The 26723-nt window shown below is 36.6% G+C and overlaps 1 protein-coding gene across 1 annotated transcript in view; it reads right to left on the reverse strand.

Annotated features, from left to right (window-relative positions):
• The window catches only part of SNTG1 (syntrophin gamma 1), an 807514-nt gene that overhangs the window by 267422 nt on the left and 513369 nt on the right, over positions 1-26723 (reverse strand). Inside the window, exon 5 of the mRNA XM_063450437.1 lies at positions 6656-6790. Coding sequence (XP_063306507.1) covers positions 6656-6709 — 54 coding nt within the window. The 5' untranslated portion in view covers positions 6710-6790. The remainder of the gene's footprint in view (positions 1-6655; positions 6791-26723) is intronic.

Genomic DNA, 26723 nt, shown 5'->3' on the forward strand with positions numbered 1-26723 from the left:
GAGAATTGAAAACCTTAAACTTTAGTTCATCACTAGCCCCCCATGATCCAACACCAGCCAGCATTGGTAGTTGCGTGCCATAAAATAGATGCTAGCCAAGGTTATTATTTTCGATTATGTAGCACTGACATATTCTAGGATTACATAGTAAGAATCATCACACCCATAGTGGGTTATTAAAAGTGAAAAATCAAAGTGAATTCAAAGTGAATTTCAAATATAAGGCCAGAGTAGTCAAACTGAATAATTCACTCAGCATTCTCACTTCAATGAATAGCTCTGATAGTATTAATCTCTCCACTACCAAGCACGTATTGATTGAAAATAAATGTTAGTAACATATGTTAGACACAAAAGATGCATATCTAGCACATAGTCATATAATAAAACAGTAGTTGTTTTTGTATAATTGTATATAATTTATTTTAATAATGTCTGTAAAGCACAGCTTTTACTTTCATTTATTTGTTCATCCTTTATAGAAATTTTGGAGAAGAAAAAGCTTTACAGACAGAATACAATTGTCTTTATATTTCAATATTTCACACAGAGTCTGAATTGCTAGTATAAAAAATAATAAAATATATATTTTTTTCTCCCATACAGTAGGTGTGACAAAAAGTAAAAATGGTAATTTGTCGGCTTCTAAAGACATTTTTAGAAGTACTGAAAATGACAACATGACATAAAAAGAATGTTTGCATTTGAGCATAATGCATTCATAGAGTAAATAAAATTAAATCATATATTTCTAAAACAAAAAAAGTATTTATAATCATCTCTGGAATATTAATTCATTGCTTGCAGAGAAATAGAAGACCCCCTTACTCCCATCTCCTCCCTAATTGTAGAAATTAGACTTGTGCATTCAGTTTCAGATCAATTGCTTTTTGGCTGAATTTTGGGAGAATGACGGATCATCTTAATCCTGTAAATCTAAAGTGCCATATGAATCTATCACGAATTAACCAAAACAGACAATGGGTAAACAGTTTAATTTGATTTGGGATTTCTAATTCTGCATGTGGCTCCAAAATAGTGATGATCAATGGGAAATTATTAATTGTTAGGGGACAGCCTTAAATTCTGATTTCATTCATAGACAAATATATATATATATAAATATATAATAAAAACTAAATGTATATATATATATATATATATATATATATATATATATATATATATATATATATATATATATATATATACATATCTATATATATATATATATATATATATATATATATATATATATATATATATATATATATAGATATGTATATATATATATATATATACACACACTTCTCCTTTTTCCCTCTGCTGGTAATTTCTTCTTAGTTGATCTATGAACCAAATGGAAGGGTAATGAGACTATCATTGTATTGCAAAATATATACATGATATTTATGTAATTTACGTTTATGTATTTATGAAAAATATATAATATTATTATTATTACTGGTATTTATATAGTGCCAGCATATTCCGTAGCACTTTACAATATTTTCAAAGGGGGAGATTTAACAATAAATGAGACAATTACAAAAACTTACAGGAACAATAGGTTGAAGAAGGCCCTGCTCAAACGAGCCCACAGTCTATAGGAGGTGGGGCATAAAACACAACAGGAAAGGAGGTAGCAATCAACCAAGGTTGGAGTGAAGCAGAGCTGGAGTAGAGAATAGAGTGCTGCCCTTTAGGAGAGAGCAAGGGACAGGTACGTGAGGTAGAGGTTACTCTGGGAGGCCGTAAGCTTTCCTAAAGAGATGGGTTTGAAGCAATGATTGAAAACTAGAGGAGAGCTTGATGGTTGTAGGCAGGCTATTCCAAAGGAAAGAAGCCACCGTGAGAAGTCCTGGAAGTCCTGGAAGCGTGAGTTGGCCGTATGGGTGCGAGCAGCAGACAGGAAAAGGTCATGGACAGAGTGTAGTGAACAAGAAGGGGCATACCTGCGGATCAGTGAAGAGATATAGGAGCGGCTAGAATTGGTGTGGCTTGGTACCTTGAATTGACTCCTATAGGATACAGGAAGCCAATGTAAGGACTAACAGAGGGGAGATGTATGAGAGGAGTGACAGGAGAGGAAAATTAGTCTAGCTACAGCATTTATTACAGACTGTAGCAGGGCAATATGACTTGTGGGAAGACCTATTAGGAGAGCAGTACAATAATCCATGCAAGAGATTACTGGCGCATGGATATGCTCCTTAGTAGCATCTTGCATAAGAAAGGGGTGGATGCAGGCTATGTTTTTAAGGTGGAATCTACAGGATTTGGTAACAGACTGGATGTGAGGCTCAAATGTTAGGCCAGAATCAAGGATGATGCCAAAGCAGCTCCCTTGCAAGGATGGACTGATGTGAGTACCACTAACTTGAAGGGAGAGTGAAGGAGGAGGATCAGTATTAGGAGGAAGAAAGAAAAGGAGTTCAGTTTTAGAGAGATTGAGTTTCAAAAAGCGGAATGACATCCAGTCAGAGATAGAAGAAAGGCAAGCAGTGACACGTTGCAGGATGGCAGGGGAGAGGTCCGGGGAGGAGAGGTATATCTGAGTGTCATCATCATACAGGTGGTATTGGAATCAAAATGAGTTAACAAATTTGCCAAGAGAGGCAGTATAAAGAGAAAATAGAAGGGGGACAGGTACAGAGCCTTGGGGGACTCCAACAGAGACAGGACAAAGGGAGGAGGTATCATTAGAAAATGAGATACTGAATGAGCTTTGGGAGAGATAGGAGGAAAACCAAGAGAGGACAGTGTCACAGAGACTGGGTGATTGAAGAATTTGGAGAAGGTGAACATGGTCAACAGTGTCAAAGGCAGCAGAGAGGTCAAGAAGAATTAGTATGGAGTGGGGCCCATTGTATTTAGCTGCAATTAGGTAATTAGTGACTTTAATAAGAGTAGCCTTAGTAGAGTGGAGGAGGCGGAAGCCAGACTATAAAGGGTCAAGGAGAGAGTTGGAATTGAGTCAGACGTGTAAAGACAAGTCTTTCCAGAAGATTTGAGGAAAAAGGGAGCAGGGATATGGGATGATAGTCAGAAAGGGACGGGTCATGAGATTTTTTTTTAGATGGGTACTACAGTAGCATGCTTAAGGTCAGCAGGGACAACACCAGAAGAGAGAGAGCAGTTGAAGATGTGTGGTAAGGAAGGCACAAGACAAGAGGAGAGAGATCTGATAAGGTGAGATGGGATAGGATCAGGCCGTCAAGTGGTGGGGCGAGAGAAAAGGAGAAGCGCAGCAACCTCTTGTTCAGTAGCCTGGGAGAAAGTCTGAATGGTAGGAAAGGCATTTTCTAGATGTGGTTGAGAAATATAAGGGCAAGGTGGTGAGAATTCTTTCCTTAGCTGTTCAATCTTGTCGGCAAAGTAGCATGCAAAACTATCGGCTGTAAGGTTAGTTTGGGAGATGGCAACAGCAGGGCAAAGAAAGGAGTTAAAGGTATTTAAAAGACGCCTGGGATTGTGGGAGCATGAGTTTATAAGGGAGGAAAAGTATGACTGTTTGGTAAGGGCAAGGGCTGTGCTGTAATAACGCAACCTGAATTTGTAGTGGAGTAAGTCTGACTGGGTGTGTGACTTCATCTAGCAGTGTTCAGCAGAACGGGAGTATCTCTTCAGGTAGCATGTTGATTTAGTGTGCCACGGTTGGGGGCGTGTTCTCTTCAAGGTGCATGTTTGGAGCAGGGCTGCAGCGTCCAGGGCAGAGGTGAGGGTAGTGTTATATGAGAAGATTGCCAGTGAGAGACAAGAGAAAGTATGGATGGAGAGAAGTTGGGAATCAATATTATCTGATAGCTGCTGGAGGGCAATATAATTCAGATTCAGTTGAGGGGGGTTATCTTGAGGATGATAGGGTAAGGGGTTATTGATAGCAAATGATAAGAAGTGGTGATCTGAGAGAGGAAATGGAGTGTTACAGAGATTAGAGATTGTACATTCATGAGAGAAAATAAGATCAAGTGTATCGCCAGCTACATGGGTGGGGGACTTAGCCCACTGCAATAGCCCAAGGGAGGAGGTCATGGATAGTAGTTGTGGGGCTACTTGGGGCAGGTTAATGGGAATGTTGAAGTCCCTAAGAATTAGGGATGGAATATTAGAGGAGAGGAAGTAGGGAAGCCAAGCAGCAAAGTGGTCAAGGAAGAGGAGACGGGAACCAGGGGGAAGATAGATAACGGCAATGTTAGCAGTGATGGGTTTGCAAAGGCAAATTGAATGAATTTCAAATGAAGAGAAAGAGAGGGGAGGGGGTGGGTTTGAAGGAGCAGTGAGGTGAGAGCAGAAACCTTACACCACCACCTTTGCTTTCAGAGTGTCTTGGGTTGTGGGAAATTGAAGACCACCATAGGATAGAGAGGCAGGGGTAGTGGTGTCAGAGGGAGAAAGCCATGTTTCAGTTAAGGCTAGTAGGTCTAGGGAATGAGAGATGAAAAGGTTGTGCACAGCAGTGAATTTAGTAACACTGCAAACAGAGCGTGCATTCCAGAGGGCAGAATGGAAGGAGGATTTTAAGGAAGAGTGACATGAGAAGGATATGAGATTATTGTGATTCCTGAAGTTAGCACATGGTGGGTTAGCGGAGGTGGGATCAGCTGCTAGGAGCAGAAAGATAGAACGTAAGAGAAGGTGGGAGTAGGATTTAAAGGTTTTGTCAGAGGGTTCGTATTTAGAGGTTTTAAAAAGGGTTAGTGGAGATAGGCTGGCAAGGTAGTGCATGGGATAAATAGAGAGGAGAGGGTAGTAAAGTGGGAGCAATGAAAATGGTGTCAGCAGGGAGAGGTGAGCAGAGGGATAAAGAGATTTAGCTAATTAGAGAGGTGAGAGTGAAAGTAAAGAATATAATGGAGAGCATTCTCTAAGGAGAATAAAGTAGTTTATATTATAAAGAGGGAAAGTTAGGATTTTTAGTTATGCAAAATTAGATGAGGTGGGAAAGTCACATGAGAGATGAGAGGGGTCAGGGATTGCAGGTAGGGAGTGTGATAGTTGAGCAGGCGGTGATGGTTTGAGAAAAATAATTAGTGTGTTTGGAAAGACAAGTAATTTGTGATATCTATAATTGCAGTGAGTTCCTTGGGGTGGGGTGGGAAGCCATTCAAAAGAGCTACCTCTGCTTAAGGCTGTAACTTGTCTTGGCAGCTGTGAATCCTGGGAGATAATATTCTGTTTGGCACCTAGGCTGCAAGAAAGGATCTGGGCTAGATCACACAGCAAATTAAGGGTGGGGAAGACAAAGATATTGAGGTGAGAAATGGAAGTTAATGAGAAAATAAAATAAAGAACAGATGAGAAAGTATTTGAGATTTAAAGATATAAGGGTAGGTCATAAATGTTTAACATAAATTTACATGACTATCAGCACAATAACTCTAAACTAACAAAAATAAGGGTAGGTCATAAATAGTGGACATAAATTTACAAGACTATTAGCACAATACTAACCAAATAAACAATTATCAAAACAAGGGTTGAGCATGGAAGGTACAAAGTTAACTATTAAGCAGTAATATTGTAGGGTAGAGAAGTAAATATAGAAACTAAGAAATAGAAGAATAAAATAAAATAAGTGCTGCAGGTATTCTTAGGTAGACCATCCAAAAGAGCTACTTCTGCTTAAGGCTGTAGCTTGTCTTGGTAGCTGTAAATCCTGCTAATGTTCTGTTTGGGACCTAGGCTCTGCTTAAGGCTGTAGCTTGTCTTGGTAGCTGTGAATCTGGGGGGCTAATGTTCTTTTTGGGGCCCAGACTCTGCTTCAGGCTGTAGCTTGTCTTGGTAGCTGTAAATCCTGCTAATGTTCTGTTTGGGACCTAGGCTCTGCTTAAGACTGTAGCTTGTGTTGGTAGCTGTGAATCCTGGGGGCTAATGTTCTGTTTGGGACCCAGGCTCTGCTTAAGGCTGTAGCTTGTGTTGGTAGCTGTGAATCCTGGGGGCTAATGTTCTGTTTGGGACCCAGGCTTTCCTTAAGGCTGTATTATTTATATTATGTATATATTTAGCAGTACATTGAAAGGCTTATTTTATGCTCTTTTGGTTGTCCAAATAGTTTTTTCCCTAAACTATTGCATGGATTAACTTTGTCCAATCCGAAACACCACATGGACAGATTTCAGACAAAAATAGTTTCATCGTATAGAAGTCTAGTTGAAAGTTCTACAAGTCTCAAGAAGGAGGGAGTCCGCACACTTACATGGTGATAATCCTTGGTGCACCAGACCTGGGGCTGGCAACCCCTATACATAAATTAGAAAAAGTAGTGTGTTCCAGACACTCATTTAGTAGAAATGGTATAACTCACTCTAACTTCCTGTACTGTTTGGAAGGATGAGGCGTACAGACATATTGGGCATACTTGCACTTAATAAAAGGCAGGTTGCTCTTGGAATACAAATTTGTTCCTCTAAAGGCTGTTATTCATAAATGAGGATGAGGCTTTATAGGCTAAAAGTAAATAAAAGTAAAACAATTAATACATGATTCTGGGAGTGATGGGGTTAATACCCATATGAAACTGCCACAGCTAGATCTACTTTTTTTAGATTTTGGTTTACTTTAATTTGCCAGCTTTTTATTTATATTGAAAATGCAATTGTTTAATATAATTACACATTACAGGATGATAGAACTGTTCAAGAAGTTTACTTACACCAGAATAGAAAGGCTCACCAGATATACAGATTATATCTTGCTCCTGAATCATTAATATATCTTTGGCTAAGTGGAGTCGAACTTTGAAAGGTTCTTGACTACCATCTTGCAACAAACAAATTCCAGTCTTTGCCTGAAAGAAAAATAAGTTATGCATGCATTATGTAACTGCCAGTAAAAAGCATAAAACATTTTGTGCTAATGAAAATAAATAGTTTAGAATATCTTCACATAAAACAGTTGATGCATGTATGATCCATGGTAATTTTCATTGTTTTTATAATGTGAACATATTATAAGTATAATATAATTAAAAAATATAAATTATATTTCACTCTCAGGATAGAACATTCAGTCACCACATTATGACTATCAATACAGATTTATCAAATGTCAAAATACGTATAAATAAATTTAACAAGCATACAAAAAAAAAAATACTACTATTTTCAAAATGTCACACGCAAAAAACAAATTACACTGACTAATTTTGTCCCTATATATTTGGAAAAATGTAGATATTAATTGAATAATGTTCATTTCCAACATAATCTTTTACCATAATGTAATAGAGGATGATGATTGGTCAAAATCAACATTCCATCAATCATCTTTTCTTTCCCCCTATGAATTGTATGTGTTTTTTGGTGCTACGGATGGAACTCCAAATCATGAAACAAACAAATTGGTTTTGCCCAATGTCCCTTTTGTTTGTTTTGTGATTTTGTGATTCGTCATATATATATTTCTGCTCCTCCTTTCCCCCCCCACTCTGTTGGTCAAAATTTACATTCCACCAATCATCATTTTTTCCCCCTATGAATTGTATGGGTTTTTTGATTCTACGGATGGAATTTCAAATCATAAAACAAACAAATTGGTTATATATATATAACCAAACTATATTTTATATATATACATATATATATATATATATATATATATATATATATATATATATATATAAATATATATACACATACAGAGAGAGAGATTTTTACTAGTCATCCTCTTTTCCCCCTCTATTGGCTGCTTCTTTCTCACTTTAGCTGTTAATCAAATGGTGCAGAAATACATATATCAGTGTGCTGCAAATATGTACATAATATTTATATTTTGCAGTACACTCAATTTGGTTTGCCCTAATAATTTTTCCTGAAAAACAGACATGGACGAATCATGAATGACTAAACATGATGGATGCATGTATCTTTTCAGCTATGTAACCTAAAACAACAAAAAACTTTCAGACAAATGGGTTCTGACCTTTTTTGTTGTGCACAAATCTACTGCCGATCTATTCTAAATCTGCTTATTTTTTTAACTATAAAGCCTAGCCATATGACTGCTAATAGAATTGGCAAGCATCATGTTAAATGTTTATACACATTTGAAGTCCCAAAGTTAGACATGGTACTGGTAAAAGGCATGGTGGGAAATAGTGGGTTTTCTCATTATGTTTACTATATTTTCTCTCTCCACAAGCAGAATATGGAAAAAGTAAAGTAATCTCTGTGAATCAATAATGATTTTTTTTTTATTTCTTATTTTTATTTCTGCCCAACATATTTTGGGAACTTGTTTAGCACCTTTGTACCTAAACTATCAAGTATAATTTGTTTAAGTGCTTATCAGACATAGCTTGATGCATGGACACAACGTGTTGAAGACACTCATTGAAAACAAAATAAATCTCAATGAATGCTTCCTGGTAAAATATTTCATAAATAAATAAATGAACACAAGATAAAAATGGAAGCTTTAATAAGACATGTTAAAATAGGGAAGAAAGCCTGAGTAATTAAAACTTTCACTATTACTTTGGACATGGTATAAGTTGCGCTTCCATTTTTGTTGTCTTGTGTTCACTTATTTTCTATGATTTGTGTCCTTCAGGTGACCTGGACACTGGTAATAGCAGCACCTACACCCCTGTTAGTGCCAAATACACCCCATGTACACTGAATGTGTATATAATTTATAGTTTGATACATAACTACTCAATATATCTGAGTGTTAGCATCTGATTATTTATACACATTGGAAAACTTCCATCTCAACAGTGATATAATTCACATGTGCTAACATCAAACAACAAAATGCAAAATGTGGTCAGACTCAAAGATAACTTGAGACTAACCGCATCTCTGGAAATATCTATAGTGGTAGTGTCTAATATAACAATCCTGGCTGACACAGTTGTGGGTGTCACTGTGAACCACTGCAGGTGTCACTATAGACCCATAAACAGAAAAAATAATAATAATGCTGCTAAATAAATAAATAAAGTATATACAAGTGATACTAGAATTCCATGCCCGTCAAAAAAGGGGTATATATAGGTAGGGATATAATTATGCCATATGTAATCAAATCTCAACCCTAATTATCAGCTTTAATATAATGCACTATAAGGAAATGAGAATAAATCCCTAAGTCCCTACCATAGATACCTTCTAGAAAATGTCAATAATCGGTACATAGTTGAAAAGGGCTCCAAATAGAGCTAGTAAAGAGGTAGAGGGAGGTCGAGGATAATATAAAGTGTTAATAGCAGTCAAATTCCGACTGCTAATTTAAATTTAAAAAGCCTCTCTCCCTGTTAATCTAACTAGACAGGCATAGAAAAGAAAGGAAATAGAAGATAAATTTAGGTGATTATCATGGTGCTAAAACCACCAGTGCCCAGTGCTCATATACATGATATGAGAGGAAAGAACGCCCAACGTACGTTTCGGTGCTAGAAAGGAGCACCTTCGTCAGGAGGTATCTATGGTAGGGACTTAGGGATTTATTCTCATTTCCTTATAGTGCATTATATTAAAGCTGATAATTAGGGTTGAGATTTGATTACATATGGCATAATTATATCCCTACCTATATATACCCCTTTTTTGACGGGCATGGAATTCTAGTATCACTTGTATATACTTTATTTATTTATTTAGCAGCATTATTATTATTTTTTTCTGTTTATGGGTCTATAGTGACACCTGCAGTGGTTCACAGTGACACCCACAACCGTGTCAGCCAGGATTGTTATATTAGACACTACCGCTATAGATATTTCCAGAGATGCGGTTAGTCTCAAGTTATCTTTGAGTCTGACCACATTTTGCATTTTGTTGTTTGGTTTTCTGTATATACGGGGTTAAGCCCCTTCCCGAGACATCTGGAGTCTCAAATTGGTACATCAGTCTCTGAGTAGGCATCTGGCACTATCCCCTTGGGTCACCTTGGGGCTGTCTGTACAGGTGTACACGCAGAGACATTGAACTTTGTGTTCTTTGCTTTTTATGTGCTAGCATCAGTAAACTTTACGAACCTGTGATGCAATGAGAAGATGAAAAGTCAATTAAACTAATCCATTGCTACTGTTTTAACCCTTAGGACGCAGCTTCAAAAACTGGACTTGCCCTTAAGGACATAAGCAATTTTTACATTGTTTGCTGTTTGTGTTAAATCACAATTTTCATCTGTTATTTGTTGCACCAACACATATTATATACCATTTTTTAGAGGGCAAAATGGGCTTTAATTTGTTGTGACATATACATATATACATTCGCACTAATTATTTAAAAAAAATGCCAAAAAATAGGAAAAAAACACAAAGAACACATTTTATTTCACAGTTTTGACACTAATAGCGTGTGCATAATGTCCAGCTTAGAAAAAGTAATTCAAAATATCTCAAAATAAATTAATTTATGTGTCTTGATTTATAGAGTACATAATATGTATAATATTTTAGCTTATTTTGAAAGTTACAGATAACAAAATAAAAGGACTAAAATAAATTTTCAATGTGAAACAAATGTAGAAGTTGGTATGTTTGTCTTGTAGGTTTAGTAGCCATCACAGAAAACAAAATGGCCACACAAAAGTATATATTTATACAAAGTAGACATCACAGGCTTTTTACCTAAGGTTATTTTGACACTTTTTACGAAGCCATTTCATCGCCAGTCTCTTCTAAATAGTAAAATTGTGTTTTATTTCTCTATTTTGGCATATACATATATAACAAGGTTTTAGTAATGTGTATTTCGTAAAGCTGGTGTGTGCTCTTCCTGTACATAACCCCATATTGTGTTCATCTACATCTTCTGAGTATAACGATAACCCCATTGTATGCCTTTGACACTTTTCTGTAAAGCTACAATGCCATATAAGAGATATTTCAGTTTCTATAGTTAGAATTTTCATGAATGGATTTGACAAGTCTATGTCTCTTTTTGGCGTATTTATATCAGTGTGAGTATTCAAATAACCCACAAAGGGCATCCATTTGATAAAGCAGAGGTACCCAGGGGTATCTTATATGGTGTATATTGTGCCTTAACCTGTCACCATTTTTTCACCAATTTATTTCAATATTTGTGGTGAGGGGGAATAAAAATGCATTTTTACATACATGTTGCATTTTGCTGAGTATGTCTTACACTTGATATGTACCACTGTCATAAAATCCCCCATATTATGCTCAGTTACATCTTCTGAGTAAAACAATATGCCCAATATATGACCTAAACACTATTTTGTGAAGTTACAGTACTGTAAAATAGACGTGATAAGTTCAGGTTTTTAAGTGTGAATTTTCATGGAGGTTTTTGATGCGTGTTCCACTCTGGAGCACTTGAGCAGGCTACATATTCTAGCTACACCATAAAAGGCATATCATTTCTTAAAGAAGGCATCCCAGGGTATTTCAAAAGGCTTATTTTGAACCTTAGCGTGGAATCATTTTTCTGCTAGTTTGTACCAAGTGTAGTTGTAAAATGCATTATTTCTGCCTTTTTGACACACAAAGCGAGTATGCATAGTATATTTTGCAAACCTTATGTGTGCTACGACTGTAAAACACTTCATATGTTGCACAGCTATGTCATCTGAGTACAGCAATACCCCCGTATTTTTACACTGGGTCCAGGTCCCATTTTGGAGTTTTTTAGCCTTTATGGGATATATTCCAACTATATGCCATAAAGGCATACCATTTCTTAAAGAAGATATCCAAGGGTATTTCAAAAGGCATATTTTGAACCTTAGCGTGGGATAATTTTTCCGCTAGCTTGTACCAAGTGTAGTGGTAATAAGCATTTTTTCTGCCTTTTTGACACACAAAGTGAGTTTGCACAATATATTTAGCAAACCTTATGTGTGCTACAACTGTATAATACTTCATATGTTGCTCAGCTATGTTGTCTGAGTACAACAATAGCCCCATATGTACCTTTGCCAGGTATATGTGGATGTTGAAGAAGCTCATTTTAGACGCAGCCATTCAGTTTTTTTCTAACTTTGAAGTTTTACGCTGTGTCCATGTTTCATTTCAGTGTAGTTGCATTAGTTGGTTATTTTTTTTTACTTTTTAAAATTATATTGAAACTTATTTTACACCTTTACAATTTTTATAAACTTATTTTTTTTTACTGTTAACCCCTAACTAACAATAAGCAGCACTAACAGTAAATTCCCCAATTTCCCAAAACGCCCACCTACCCCAGCTAGCAAAATATATAATTTTAAAATTCTTAAATTAATTAATGAAATTAATTGAACCCCCGAGGGTTAAAAAAATAAATAAAAGTTAACCCTCAGGGGTTAAAAAAATATCAGATCACAGTATAATAATGTGATCTGTATTTTGATCACTGTAGGCAGTGATCAACTGACAGAGAAGGAGGTTACTTTTTATTAGGACTGGAAAAAGGGTGGGTGGGACTTTTTAAAACTTTTTTAACATATTAAAAAATGTTTAGACTTTTTTTTACTTTTTAAAGTTTTTTTTCAACTTTTTTTAATGTTAACCATAGCTAGCCTAACGTCAAATTCCCCAATTCCCCACTAACTTCCACCCGCCCCAGCTAGCTAAATATATAATTTAAAATATTTAAATTAATTAATATAATAAATGTAATCCCTGAGGGTTAAAAAATAAATAAAACTTTAAAAAAATCAGATCATAGTAAAATGTAGTCCCTGCCAATTGATCACTGTAACCAGTCAGAGCGATCACGGCTGCAGGGACAGTGCGATCTGGTGCTCCCAGTCTGCCAAATATCGAGGCAGACCAGAGGAGAGTTAACCCCGTGATAGCGGCGATCTGGGATTATTTTAGCGCATGCCGGACGTTAAGTGCATCCCCAGCATGACGGACTGGGTCGTCATGCGTCCTTAAGGGGTTAAAGGGAAACTACAGTGTCATGAAAACAAAGTTGTTTTCTTGGCACTAAAGTTCCCTATAATGCCCACCTCCATCAAAATCTCCTTCTGTCGACCTCCGATGTCCTTCGGTGCTGGATCCGGCTCTGCCTCCATTCCTCCCATGCCAATGTCAGCAATTGTTGTGCTTGCCCCATTTGAAAGCAAGGATAATGTTTTACTAGGGGTTTTACTATGGGATTTTACATTATGCTAGATGTCCTCATGCATTGCGAAAGGATGTCCAGTGTCAGTTACGTGACCAAAAGATGTCTAATGACCAGGAATTCCCTCTAGTGTCTGGTAGACACCCACTAGAGGTGGAGTTAACCTTCAAGGTTAATTATTGCAGTTTACTTAAAACTGCAATAATTATCTTTGCAAGGCTAATGGACCTGGGACACTGCACCCAGATCAATTCAATGAGCTGATGTGGTCTGGGTGCCTATAGTGCCCCTTTAAATCTTTAAATAACCTGCCATAATACATCATCTATGTTACAAAATATACCAAAATAAAACAATTTCACCCACAAAAAAGCAAGGTGACCTGAGAGAATACCCTGAGATAATGCCCTTTTTTCATTTTAAAAGTCATTGCTCACTTATTTTTAGAAAATAAAAACTCCTTTAAATACATTAAATAGATATTTCATTAATGCATTGCACATTCCAAGTCCTTTTTTTGTATCTTGAGAAGAAATGTGGATTATACAGAAAGGTTTCTTTTTTGTTAAAGGGATAATTGAATACAATACCTCCTTATCCCTGCCCTTTGTAATTGCAGACAATGACATTTTATAAGAGCTCTCAACCCATAAATCACACAAATTCTACTTCTGCCTCTTTGATCATTTAATTGCAAGAGTCCAAACTAATAAGGTAATTAAATTTTTATATGAATGTTCTTTCTACAGATAGAGAAAAGCCAGGATTGGACAGTAGCGGAAGCCATGCATTTTTAACAAAGACATTTTGTGTTTAAAGCATGTGAACCTTTTTTGCGGTTATGTAATGGCGTATTAAATTGTAAAATTAGTGTCACATTTTGCAGTGTAAATACCAACATATAATACTGTAGAGAATTAGACCATCTTCTCTGATATATTATTTATGTTTGGTTTTATTTGCAATAATAGGAATTTCACATAAATGTCAAACAGTAGAATAACACAAACAAACCTTGTTACTGATGCAGTATACCAAGTACTTAGAGTTAGAACTTATTGCATTTTTATGTATATATTATCAAAATTATCCATGAGCTAGATGCTCAAATTTCCTTTGTGAGAAAATCATTCATCGCATGTTGATTTCCAAGCAACAACCACTGCAGGAACAAACCCATTTACAGAGATAAATGATACACTGTATGTACTCGGTATATATTATAAAGTGTTTGCCAGAAAGAATACATTGTTGATTTTTCATTACAAGTATGTTGTTGAAAACATGAACACCACAATGCTGCAAAATTACATTTAGAAATATATAATATAGTTGTGATTAAGGATGATGGAACCCAAAGTGTGCCTGGTTTGGATTCTGTCATTTTGTCTCTTTGACCCCTCCGATATGCTTTCATTTATTTTTAAAAAGATCAAAGTAATGAAAGAAGGAATATTTTTTAAAGCAGAACTGTCATGTAGAAACAGGGAATGCACTCAGTCCAGGCACTTGAGATGCACTAAAAAGCATAGAACATAGAAGCACATAACGATTCGGTCATGCAATGTGACCTTTGTCAAGTCATAACTAAATGGTTGAGAAACAGGAAATGAAGATAACAAGTATATTCAAATTGTAATTATAAATGTAACATTTCCATTATATAAATGTGTTAAACAAGTCTTGCTTTTAGACTACAACTACAAAAAAAAATTGCAACCCTAGTGAGACTTGGTCCAACACTTCTCTCAATGAAGGGATGGTTGTAGAATACCATTATCTAGCTAGCAGTGTCAGTGTAGCCACTAGAATGTGGAACACCAGATATTTTGTCGCTTTTGATATACCCAGCAGGAGCACCAACAGTAACAGCTTTTCTGGTTCATTCATTATGGTGATGGAAATAGAGTTTCTGATTAATCACCACTTCCCAATAGTGCTTTAGTTTAGTGCAACTCTACAAGACATTGAGATTGACATTTTGTTGACAGTCTGGATGGTAATAAATACCAGCACCATACCATAGATTAGTTTACAAGTAATTTCTACATGGCTAAAACACAGAGTTAGCCCCCTACAGGTCATGAATGCATGCCCCCATTATCTGTCAGTTAACTGGTGCCCCATGTTCTGCTCCCAAGACTTTATTAACAGAAGGTCCATCGAGCTGGAAGAAGGTTGTAGTAGCTTGTATAGAATGTAGATTGTTTTCTTAAGTGGAACAAGACACACAGATTATTCCTATTTAATAAGGGGGCCAATATTCCTTTAATGATATATTAAAATTGGCTGTTTTTATTTACTGTTTTTACTCTTTTTTAAAATATATCATTAAAGGAATATTGGCCCCTTATATTTTGCCTGTGCCATATACCTTTTTATATATAGTATTTTATTCATTTTGAACCTGGTCATTAAGTACTCTGGAATATCCCCTCACTCAAGAATCCTAGGTGGGGATTATACCACCTACACTATCAAAGTGAGCAGTATATCCTGCTCACCCACATGTGAGTATTATACCTTTTACATACCAACTATTTATTGCTGCGTACAGAGAGCACTATTTGGTTTTATTTTCTCTTTCCCCATACCGAGGACCTTCACCACCTACTAACACCTATATCCTACCAGTGGGGGATCAATGCCACTGAATGCTATTTACACCTGAGCTGGCCATAGCTCTACAATAGAACCTACAAGACCTATCAAACGTACTCATCGCTTCAATAAACTTGCACTATTTTTATCCACATATCGTTTATTAGGACTTTATTCTAATTTATCCATTTTATGTGAGTACGTATTGATCTTATTATATCATAATTTTTTGGAGCGACCTATATTCTCTGTTTTTACATTTGTATTCTCTTCTGATGGTTTGTGAGGAAACATCATACCCTTAAGTTGCGGCCCACCTCCCTTCTCTGGATAACCTTTCTTTCTCTTCTTCTGACACTGGCCGTACTCGGCAGTCTTTTTATTGCGTGTCTTGTTGTTGGATATTTACTCATGCTAGAAAATCATCTATATCTGATTGGGAGGGTTGGTATGTTGTTGTGTCTGATTTTAAATTATGTAATTGACTGTAAAAAGACGCAAATTCATTATCTATATCATGTGGCTTAAAAAAAATGTTGTCTCCACTGGCTGCTTGCTTGCCTTATTACCTTCATAAAGGTGCATCCTATTTTAGACATGTTTTCTTCGTTGATTTGGCATTGCAGTGTTTTAATTTTGTTTTCTATATCCACTGATGGTGTTATAGTGTGTTGGTTTGTCAGGTCCTGAAGCAGCACAATTTGGTCATAATGCCCCCTTAATAAAGCTTTTATATATATATATATATATATATATATATATATATATACAGGCCTCTGATAATTGGGCTGTGGTCCACCCAAAGAGACTCTGCTGAGGTCTCTGGTGTACTGTTAGTCTGAAAATACTAGTGCAGGCTCATCATTATGTCAGACACAAATTATTTGTCCTGTAGCAGAGATTCATTCAATCTCCAGGGTCTTACCCTGAAATCGAAGTCATGAAGTCAAAACACCTACTGCATGTGCAATGTGCAATGTCAATCAGCAGTGGCCAAGGCCAGTAGGGTATTGTCATGCATGAAAAAGGGCATTCATTCTCGGGACGAGAATATCATTTTGCCTCTTTATAAATCACTGCTAAGACCACACATTGAATATGCTGTGCAATTTTGGGCACCTGTTCTAAAGAAGGATATTATGGCACTAGAAAAAGTGCAGAGGCGGGCTACAAAATTAATAAAAGGAATGGAACATATCAGCTATGAAGAAAGGTTAACAAATTTAAACCTATTTAGTTTAGAAAAACGTCGCCTGAGAGGGGATATGATAACATTATACAAACATATTCGAGGCCAATACAAACCATTGTGTGGAAATCTATTCACAAACCGGACTTTACATAGGACACGAGGTCATGCGTTTAGACTAGAAGAAAGAAGATTTCGTCTAAGGCAAAGGAAAGCTTTTTTTACTGTAAGAACAATCAGGATGTGGAATTCTCTGCCTGAAGAAGTGGTTTTATCAGAGTCCATACAGATGTTCAAACAGCTACTAGATGCATACTTGCAAAAACAGAATATTCAAGGATATAATCTTTCAATGTAGGGTAATAACTGCTTGATCCAAGGATAAATCTGACTGCCATTCTGGGGTCAAGAAGGAATTTTTTTGCTAGCTTGTTGCAAAATTGGAAGTGCTTCAAACTGGGTTTTTTTTATGCCTTCTTTTGGATCAACAGAAAAAAACATATGTGAGGAAGGCTGAACTTGATGGACGCAAGTCTCTTTTCAGCTATGTAACTATGTAACTATGTTCAGGCCATACTACATCCCAATGTGGCAAGAGGATATATGTTCTGTATATGTTCCTTGGATTAGAATATGATCTATTCTAGAGTGTGGCTTGTGAACTGGGGAATAGAGGGAGTAAGCTTTGGTCGTATGGGTTAGTGATGCACCAGGCATCATACAAATTGTGTATGAGAAATAATTTTGCAAATGCTTTACATTGGGATTTGAGAGTTTTGAACCTAAATGAGTCAGGTCACGAGGATGTATCAAGCTTACAATTTAGTATATGGTTATCAGTGTCCCCAGTTTATGCATAAAATTACTCTTGTCTATGTTGGGAGCATAATAATTAACAATGTTGATCAAGGAGCTGTTCTGATTACACTCCACAATTCAATATCTACCCTCATGATCACATTTTCTGTATAAGTTGAAAGGTGATTGAGTTATGAATATAAGTGGAGACACCACTAGATTCATTGGAATAAGCAGAGTGGTATTGGTTAGGGAAGAATTTCGTCCTGATGATGGGGATTTCATTCATGAGGAAGTGGATCTCATGCAGGCACACTATATCAACAGAGATCTTTCAAATTTCTATAATTGCAAGGGAAGCGTCTCCTTTCGGGACACGAATGCTCCCCCTGGACGGCATTACTCTGTACGAAATGGCGGCCATCCAGGGGAGCAATCATTAATTACTTCCCTTGCCGTTTCACACATATGTTGCAAGTGTGAACGTTCTGATTAATTGGTGTGAACGTTCTAATGGGCACTGGGGAGGTCCTTGTTCGGGAAACGATCAAGTCAAGAAACAATCCATGACTGCTCCTCCTGGCTGGCGTTCATCTGCACAAAGGGCGGCCAGCCAGCGTAGTGCTCATTAATTGTTTCCCTTGTGGTTTGCGGTTTGACACCATGTTGCGAGGTGTGAATGTTCTAAACTAACATTCTAAATGGGATATTGGGGTGGTCCCCATTTGGGTGGCGAAGGAATTCCCTTCGTGGAAACACTCCAGAACAGGGAGCAGGCAGAAGACACAAAAAGATGGGGAAACACACATAATAACAGACAGGCAATTAACGAACCGGCAACGGTCCTGGCACAGTCACTGTAACTTGTTTTTGTATGTTATGCTACTAATAATTCTGGAGCCAACATATTTGTATGTTTTATGTCTTTATCAATATATGTATTGTTTAACCCTTGGGTGGATAAATACCAGCTGACTGAAGTTAAATTCAGATAAAACATAGGTACTTGTGGTTTAAGATGGCACCCTGGATAGTTCCAACATGTGAACACTGTGCTTCATTACAGAATGTTTAAATTGCACATTTCAAAACAAGAGAGGGGAATCTTGCCGAGTTATTTGACAGTGATTGCTTTTTCAAATCAGATATCAACCTAAAACAAAGTCTATTTCCATAACTTAAATACGTCAAGGATCAAGAACCTGATTCGCACTGAGTATCTTCCTACTCTCATAAATATGTTGTCTACAAAACCAAGAGTGTTGGATTTTTCCTATCCCTGGCCTGGACTATGCTTCATTATAACCATAACAAAATCTACAGCATCTTCAGTTGGGGAAGACTATTGCAGTAAATGCCAATCAGGAATTTTTCCACACAAAACTATTCTTCTATTCTTAACTGACACAAAATAAAAATTTGCTTTTTTGTTCTACAAAGCACCTTACCACCAGTGAACCAGCTACCTGAAATATCTCTAGGTGGCCTGTACTATAAAACACCTTATTCGATTATAGAATGCACTGAAACTAAATGCACTTTGCTAGAAACTTGATGAGCAAACATTGAACTACATGCTTGACTTTGTGATAAGCTCCTTCTCCAGCACATTGAAAGAGACTATTTTCTTGGGTATTTTTTTTTTGTTTGTTTTTAATATCAGATTGGTGTCGTCTCGAATTTTGTCTGGGAACCATGCCGCTCTCTGGGTTGGCATAGATAGCATTATCATAATTTATTTCTTTATTTTCCCCCATATTTCTCCCTCATATATGTGAGTGGTATTTCCTTATTTATAATCCTTCATAATACGCAAAACTATTTCTTCTAAATTTACCTATATCTCTACTTTTATTATTCACTACCCCTGATAAAATTGTATCCCTTCCCACCTCCTTCCAACCCTCCCTCCTGTGATCCTCCCATATGTGACCCTTCCAGAGAGAGAGAAATTCTGCTTATCCTTTATATCTGTATTTAGGAAAAAATAAACCAGTGAGAGAAGGGAAGAGAAGAGAAGAACGGAGAAGAAAGGATGCTTGAGCTGTATTTTATTGTGGGGTATGGATGCAAGCCTTCTGCTCTCCTCCCTTTCTATTTATAAACGCAAAATCAAGAACAGGGGAAAGGAGAGGTTGGAGTAGCGTATCTCTTCCTCCCCTTATTGTTTCCCACAATATATATATATATTATTTATTTATTTTTTATTTATATTAGATTTTGTAGGACCACTTAGAGATGTGAAGGCCCGAAAAAAAAAGCAAAAAATTTGAAAAAAAAAATAATTGTGGAATATTTCATTTTAACAAGATGAATAAAATATTTTAAGACAGTGTGTTCAAATATTTTCCAAATCATTTATAAAAAAAAATTATGATATCAGATTATTCTGATTTCTGTGCACTGAGTGAGGACAAGCAAGTCCTAGGTAACAAACTGAACCCTCCAATGCAAGAACAGTATGCATTTCTTCCTTTAGGAGGTGCTGTGCTGCTATTGTAACAATAAAAAGGTTTCAGTTTTACCAGTAATCTGGTTCTTCCCCCAGTGACCCCCACACACATAGAGTAGTGTCTTCTTGCAAAGTAGTTATTTTTTCTTGTTTTTATTTCTTACTCCCCTCAGAAAAATGGTGAGACCAACATCTAGCATATGGAGGCATTTTCACATTACAAGTTCTTCTGAAAAGAAAAATGTGATTTGCAAATATTGTCAGATGTAATATGCATTTCCAAATGCTACCAGGATGACAAAACACATTCTTGTATGTAACAAGTGTCCTGTAGATATTAAAAAATCCTTCATGGATCAAAGTGAAGAGGACAACAATGATGACAATGCACATAGTTTTTCTCAATGTTCTCATTCAAGAAGTCCTCTTTCTACTCCATCTATAAAGTCAGCAGCAACACAAAGTGTTGTCCCATCAGCAGCATCTTAAAGTAAACAGATACTGAAGACAGCTGCATCCAAAAATTATTCACTAACTTCATTTATAGACAAGATGACACCTGAAGATCATGAAAAAATTGATCAAGCTCTTGCAAGAGTAATATATTCTTCTGGAACGCCGTTTTCAATAACTGAAAATACATACTGGCAGGAAGCTTTGAAATTATTAAGACCGTCATACCAATTGCCCAGCAGACATTCTTTGAGCAAGCCTCTTTTGGAGTCAGAATATGAACGTGTAATGGAATCGATGCAAGGAAAAATGAATGAAGCACTGTGTCTTGCACTACTTACAGATGGATGGACAAATGTGAGAGAAGAATGAACTATAAAGTTTGTTATAACAACACCTCAGCCAGTTGTTTTACAAAAGCATTGAAACAGGAGAGAACAGACCTACTGCAGAGTATATCAGCTGTAAAATCTGTGATATCCTAAAGAAACTTGGGAGTGGTAAAGTATTTGCTTTGCTTACTGACAATGCCAGCAATATGAAAGCAGCATGGGAAATCATAATGGAGAAGTATCCACATATTACTGCAATAGAAAGTACAGCCCATTGGCTAAACTTGCTTTTTAATGATATTATGAAGTTGGACACCCTTCAAATGGTCTATAGACGAGCAAAATAAGTTATTAAACATGTAAAAGGTACTCATATTGTAGCTGCAGTTTTCAAGAAGAAGCAATTTGAAAAAAATGCAAAGAATAGCATAGTTATGCTGAAGCTCTGTAGTAAAACTTGGTGGGCTGGAGTGGTGATCTCCTTTAAAAGTTTATTAAAAAACAAATAAGCTCTTTAAGAAACAGTAATAGTTGAAGATCTTAAAGTACCCAGGAGTGTAAGAAACACTGTTCTTAATCAGGATGTCTTCTGGGTTCAGCTGCAAAATTCCCTGAAGATTCTAAAGCCAATTGCTGCAGCAATCACTGCATCTGAATCAGATAGTGCACTTTTGTCAGAAATTCCTTAACTAATGACCAAGATAAAAACAACTGTTTTAGAAAATCTCAGTATATCTCCACTTACAACTATAGAAGAAAGTAAAGTGAAAGATTTTATTAAAAAGAGTGAAGAATTGTGTTGTCATCCAATTCATGCTGCTGCAAATCTGTTGGATCCAAGATTCAAAGGTGCAAACATAAGTGATGATGACACTTCTACTGCATTTGACTGGATCACAAAACAAGCATCACATTTAGGACTTGATGTTGGGAAGGTACTTTAAAATGTTGCAGAATATAGAACATCTTCAGGGATTTGGTCCAGGAATGTAATCTGGGATTCTGCCAAACATATTCCTCCTGCAACATGGTGGCAAGATCTTTGAACAACACAGCCTCTGACCACTTTTGCTTTTCGCCTTCTCCAGATACCTCCATCTTCTGCAGCATGTGAAAGAATCTGATCTATGTTTGGAAACACTCACACTAAGTCAAGAAATAAACTGACATGTGAAAGGGTAGAGAAGCTTGTTTCGATCTGGGCAAACCTTCAGTTTTTAGAAGTTCCTAATTGTGATGACGGACAAAAAAGAGTAACTGCAGAAGCAGAGACGGATTCTGACAATTTCAGCTCAGAAAATGATTCTGATTAAATGTCCATTGAAACTTAGTCCCACTCTCTTCTTAACACTTCCCCCATCTTCAATTCTTTTTATGAGAATGGGGTTTTTATTTTTATTTAATACTGTGGAGAGGAAATATGAAAACATTTTACTTTTGGTTTTGAAAATTGTTTTGTGGAGGCTTTTTGGCTGTTCCACATAAACTAGTAAGCAGTTCAGGAGATTGTTGCTCCCTTTGTTACAAATAAATATTATAAAAAAGTAAATTCTGTTTGTGATAATTGTTTGGCTACACTATATTTTTAATATGCTAGTTGTGATAATTTTATGCCAAGTCAAATTGTCCATAGTCATATTTTATGTTCCCAAAGTAACATAATGACTTTCAATCTTAAAAAGACAAAAAAGTGCTAATGTAGCATATTTTTCAATTTTTCCGAAAATTTCCTTTTTCCCCCAAAAAAACTGAAAAAACTGTTTTTTTCTGAGCTTCAAAATTTCTGGAAATGTTACATCTCTAGGCCCACTGGACTGATTTCCCCCCACCTCTGTTTCCAATATAACTAACAAGCTGCTCAATAGTTCTATTTCATTGATTATTTTGTATTTGGTCATTAATATACCCTTTTCCATTTTATTTGCCACACAACCTGCGCAATAATCTACCGGATATTGGGAATATTGGTAGTTTTCCAGTTATGTGCAATAAACAACTTGGCTGCTGTTATAATATGTAAAATTATTATTAAGGCTTTCTTTTCTAATTTTGGCCAAATTTTAAGTTTAAAATAATTGATTCTGGTTCACATTGGAGTTTAATTTTTGTAACATGGTAGATTAATCTTATTTCTTTCCAATAATTGGCAATCCTTCCGCACTGCCACCATATGTGGATTAAGCTTCCAGTGCCCCTATTACATCTCTAGCAATTTATAGAAATATCTGGACAGATCTTTGAGAGTACTTTCAGTGTATGATACAACCTATTCAACAATTTAAAATGAACATCTGTCGAATTTGAGAAATGGATGTGTTCGTATAGTTTTTTAAGGGAGTATTTCCAGTCTTCCTCTTTAATTTGCAAATTTAGGTCGGTCTCCCATTTCCCTATTGCACTTATAGGCTCATCATATCTCAGATGGTATATTACATCTGCACATTTTGCTAATAGATGTTTACAGTTATTTAGCTCTAATAGTTGGAAGAATTTTTTTTATTTTTCTTTTCTTGATGGTATGGGTGAGGACAAATCCTTTAACCCTTAGATATTTAAATTTATCTTTGGACTGTATGGCAAATTTGTATTTTAGCTGAGGGAAGGGTTTCACTTTATGGTCTGATAATAGATCCTTGATTGTCTTAATACCCAAATTTAGATTTATGTTTTCTAAATTGTCATCAATCAGCAAAATTGTCAGTAGCTCATTTAATTTATTTTGGAGGTCTCTCTTTTTTGATTTTCTGACACTAGATTATTAGATCTCTTATTATTGTACTTTTTAGGATTATATTTGCGGTCAGCTTTTTGTTTATATCTAGTGCCCAGAAGATTGAAGACAGATTTTTTTACTCCAGTGCAATGTTTCTCTATTATGTTCCATGATTCATTAATCATGGAGCTTTTTTCTGTTAGTATTATATGGAATAAGTGACTGACTTTGTAGTGTTGACGTATCTCTGGGCACCCAAAGTCTCCATCTTTCCTTCTTTTAGCTAATTGTTTCATTTTGACTTTTGGTTTTCTCCCTTCCCATGCAAATTTTATAAATGCAATGTAACATGTCTAACCAGCTTTCTGGAAAGTTGGGTGGTATCACCCTCCATAGATCAAACCGTTTTGGCATTATATATGTTGATTCTTCCTGACCACGAGAAGCCCATTCCTCTCCAGTCTAACAAGTTTTTATTTGTCCGTTTTAGTAGAGGAAGGAAGTTTGCCTCCACTAAATATTTTAATTCTGGGGTTATGGCCATACCTAAGAAGTTCAGGCTCTCTTGTTTATTAAGCCTAGATTTCCTGTTAGAAACTCTGTTACTGTCTTAGTCATATTTTTTGCACAAAAGACTGATTTATCTATGTTTATTTTGTACCCAGAGGCCCTTGCATAGTTATTTATTTCTGTTAGAAGTTCTGGGACAGAGGATTCAGGCTCTTCTAACGATAGTAAAATATCTTTATCTTCTAACAATCTTCTAATGATAGCATATTTGGTCAGTTTGACTTAATCAGATTTTGATGTGTAGCCCTCGATTTTAGGATTTTGCCAAGGGTTCTAAAATCAGGTTATATAAAAGGGGAGACAGGGGACACCCCTGTCTAGTCCTGTTTTGTATACTAAACCAATGGGAAGAGAATCCTGACCCCATAACCTTGGCCTGTGGAGAGTCATACAAAGCTAAAAATCGCTTGCCCTCAATTCCATATTTTTTTAACGCTGTAATCATAAAACCTCACCCGACCCTGTCAAACACCTTTTCTGCGTCTTTTGACAGGAGTGCGAGTGGGGTTTTGGTCCCCTCTAATTAATAATTTGATATTAATATATATATAACTATATATATATATAATAAACAATACACAAGATCCAGCGCACTCTCCTATCTACTAAACAGCAACTTCAACTAATAAAATCTGTCAACATTGAAGTTGCTGTTTAGTAGATAGGAGAGTGCGCTGGATCTTGTGTATTGTTTATTGTATAATATGGCCCCCAGCAGCACCCCATTTAAGCATGTTCAGGTGAGTGCAACCCCCCCCCCCCCCCATGTTCCATAACTATATATATATATATATATTAATAGTAAAATACACCTAGACAGTGTATGTGTGTGTATGTATTTGTGGATATATATACTTAGATCATATATATATATATAATATATATATATATGATCTAAGTATATATATTTTTTTTACGCTGTTTTAAAAATGTTTTATTTTATTTCCAGCCAGCAGGGGGACTAACTGTCATTACAGTTAGTCCCCCTGCTGGCAATGCCTGAGCCAGCTAACCCGGCCATGTGATTGTGAGGTCCTCACAAGGACCTCACTCTCACATGGACGGGGGGGTTGGAAGAGGATGGATGTGCCGCGGGGGGCTCCCTGGGAGTCCCCCCAACCGCGATCGCCGGCGTGGGATCGCCGGCGACCGGGTAAGTAAGAAAAGACCGGAGGGCGTACAATTACGCCCGGCGGCGTTTAGAGCCGCTTAAAATAGGGCGTAATTGTATGCCCTCCGGTCTTAAAGGGTTAATCCATCAATTTACTTTCCCTTCTCCTGTTTCTCCTTCCCTTCTTTTTCCTAATCACTTATGTTTAGTCACACTGTGCTTTACAGTTCACTATCTGAGATTTAGGTATGTGTGGCATTTGAGAATTGAGTCTTACACATACAGAATTAGGCAGAGGTAAGCCTCAGTAAAGTACTTGGGGGAGATATAGGAACAGTACTTAGCTTGCTTAACAGTGTTTGAGCTCTTTGCAGCAGCTTCCTGCTCCTTTTTGGTGGGCAACTTTTTGTCCCTCCAGTGCTAGACAAACTTCTCTCTCTTCAGTGCTGGGCAGCCTTTTGTTTACATGAAGCTAGACAGCATTTCATGGCAAGTCTCAATCTCCAGAGTTGTGTTGCTGGCGCCGAGCCTCTCTCAGCCGCGTTAACCACGAGGATGCAGCTTCGTGCTACGTCATAGCTCCTCCCCTTACCTGCCTCCTCGGATATTTTTTAAACATCAGTTCAATACTACCTGTTACCTCAAGCTTTTAGAGACCAATATCTTTGACTTCAATGTCCCTCATGCAAATATCTGTTCAAATATAATATGTAAAAACATATTAATGTTTTGTGGAAGTTTGCCTCCTGTCGTGATATTTACTCGATTGAGGCACTGCTCCGGACCGAATGAGCATGCCGAGTACATTGTTTGGGAAGGACTGCCTCCTGAGTTCCTTCAGCCCTCCCAATCGGCACTTGCATTAATACTTCTCGAACATGCCGAATGCACCGATCAGAGATTCAAATTCTATACAGCAGTGCAATAGTGAGAGGGACGCTGCACTGAAGTGTCCATCATAGGGTTAAAATAAAGTTTTAGCCCAATTTGTCATTGCTCTGTCGTGTTTTTCTATTGGTTCCTTGTTTAGTGTGTAATAATGTTCCATGATTTCCTGGTTCTTTGACTTTGGCTTCTTATATTGACTCTTCTGACATCTGTAATCTTGAATTGGCTATTATATCATATTTGTGTATTTCTGATATCCTGATATTGCCTTGTTTTACTTTTGTGCTTTCTCTCATTTATTATGTTAAAACTGTCCATTCTAAAGGTTCAGTAATACATCCTTTTTGTCTATTTGTTCTTGACCTATACTAAGTTGGGTAGGGTAGGCATGCAACGCCCTTAATCACATCGCCAATGCCCAAAATACTTCCTTATCGAACTTATCCACACAGTCTCAGTCCTAACAGCACTGAATAAGCTACTTAATTCACACCCAGCCTTCATACAGTCAGAAACGCTACAGATAGGTAGTGATATTCTTACTATGAGTCCATCTCTTCTAATGCAGGTTGTTTTTGTAGTTCA

Source organism: Pelobates fuscus, chromosome 4 (genome assembly GCF_036172605.1).
Source record: "Pelobates fuscus isolate aPelFus1 chromosome 4, aPelFus1.pri, whole genome shotgun sequence".
NCBI classification, from domain to species: Eukaryota; Metazoa; Chordata; class Amphibia; order Anura; family Pelobatidae; genus Pelobates; species Pelobates fuscus.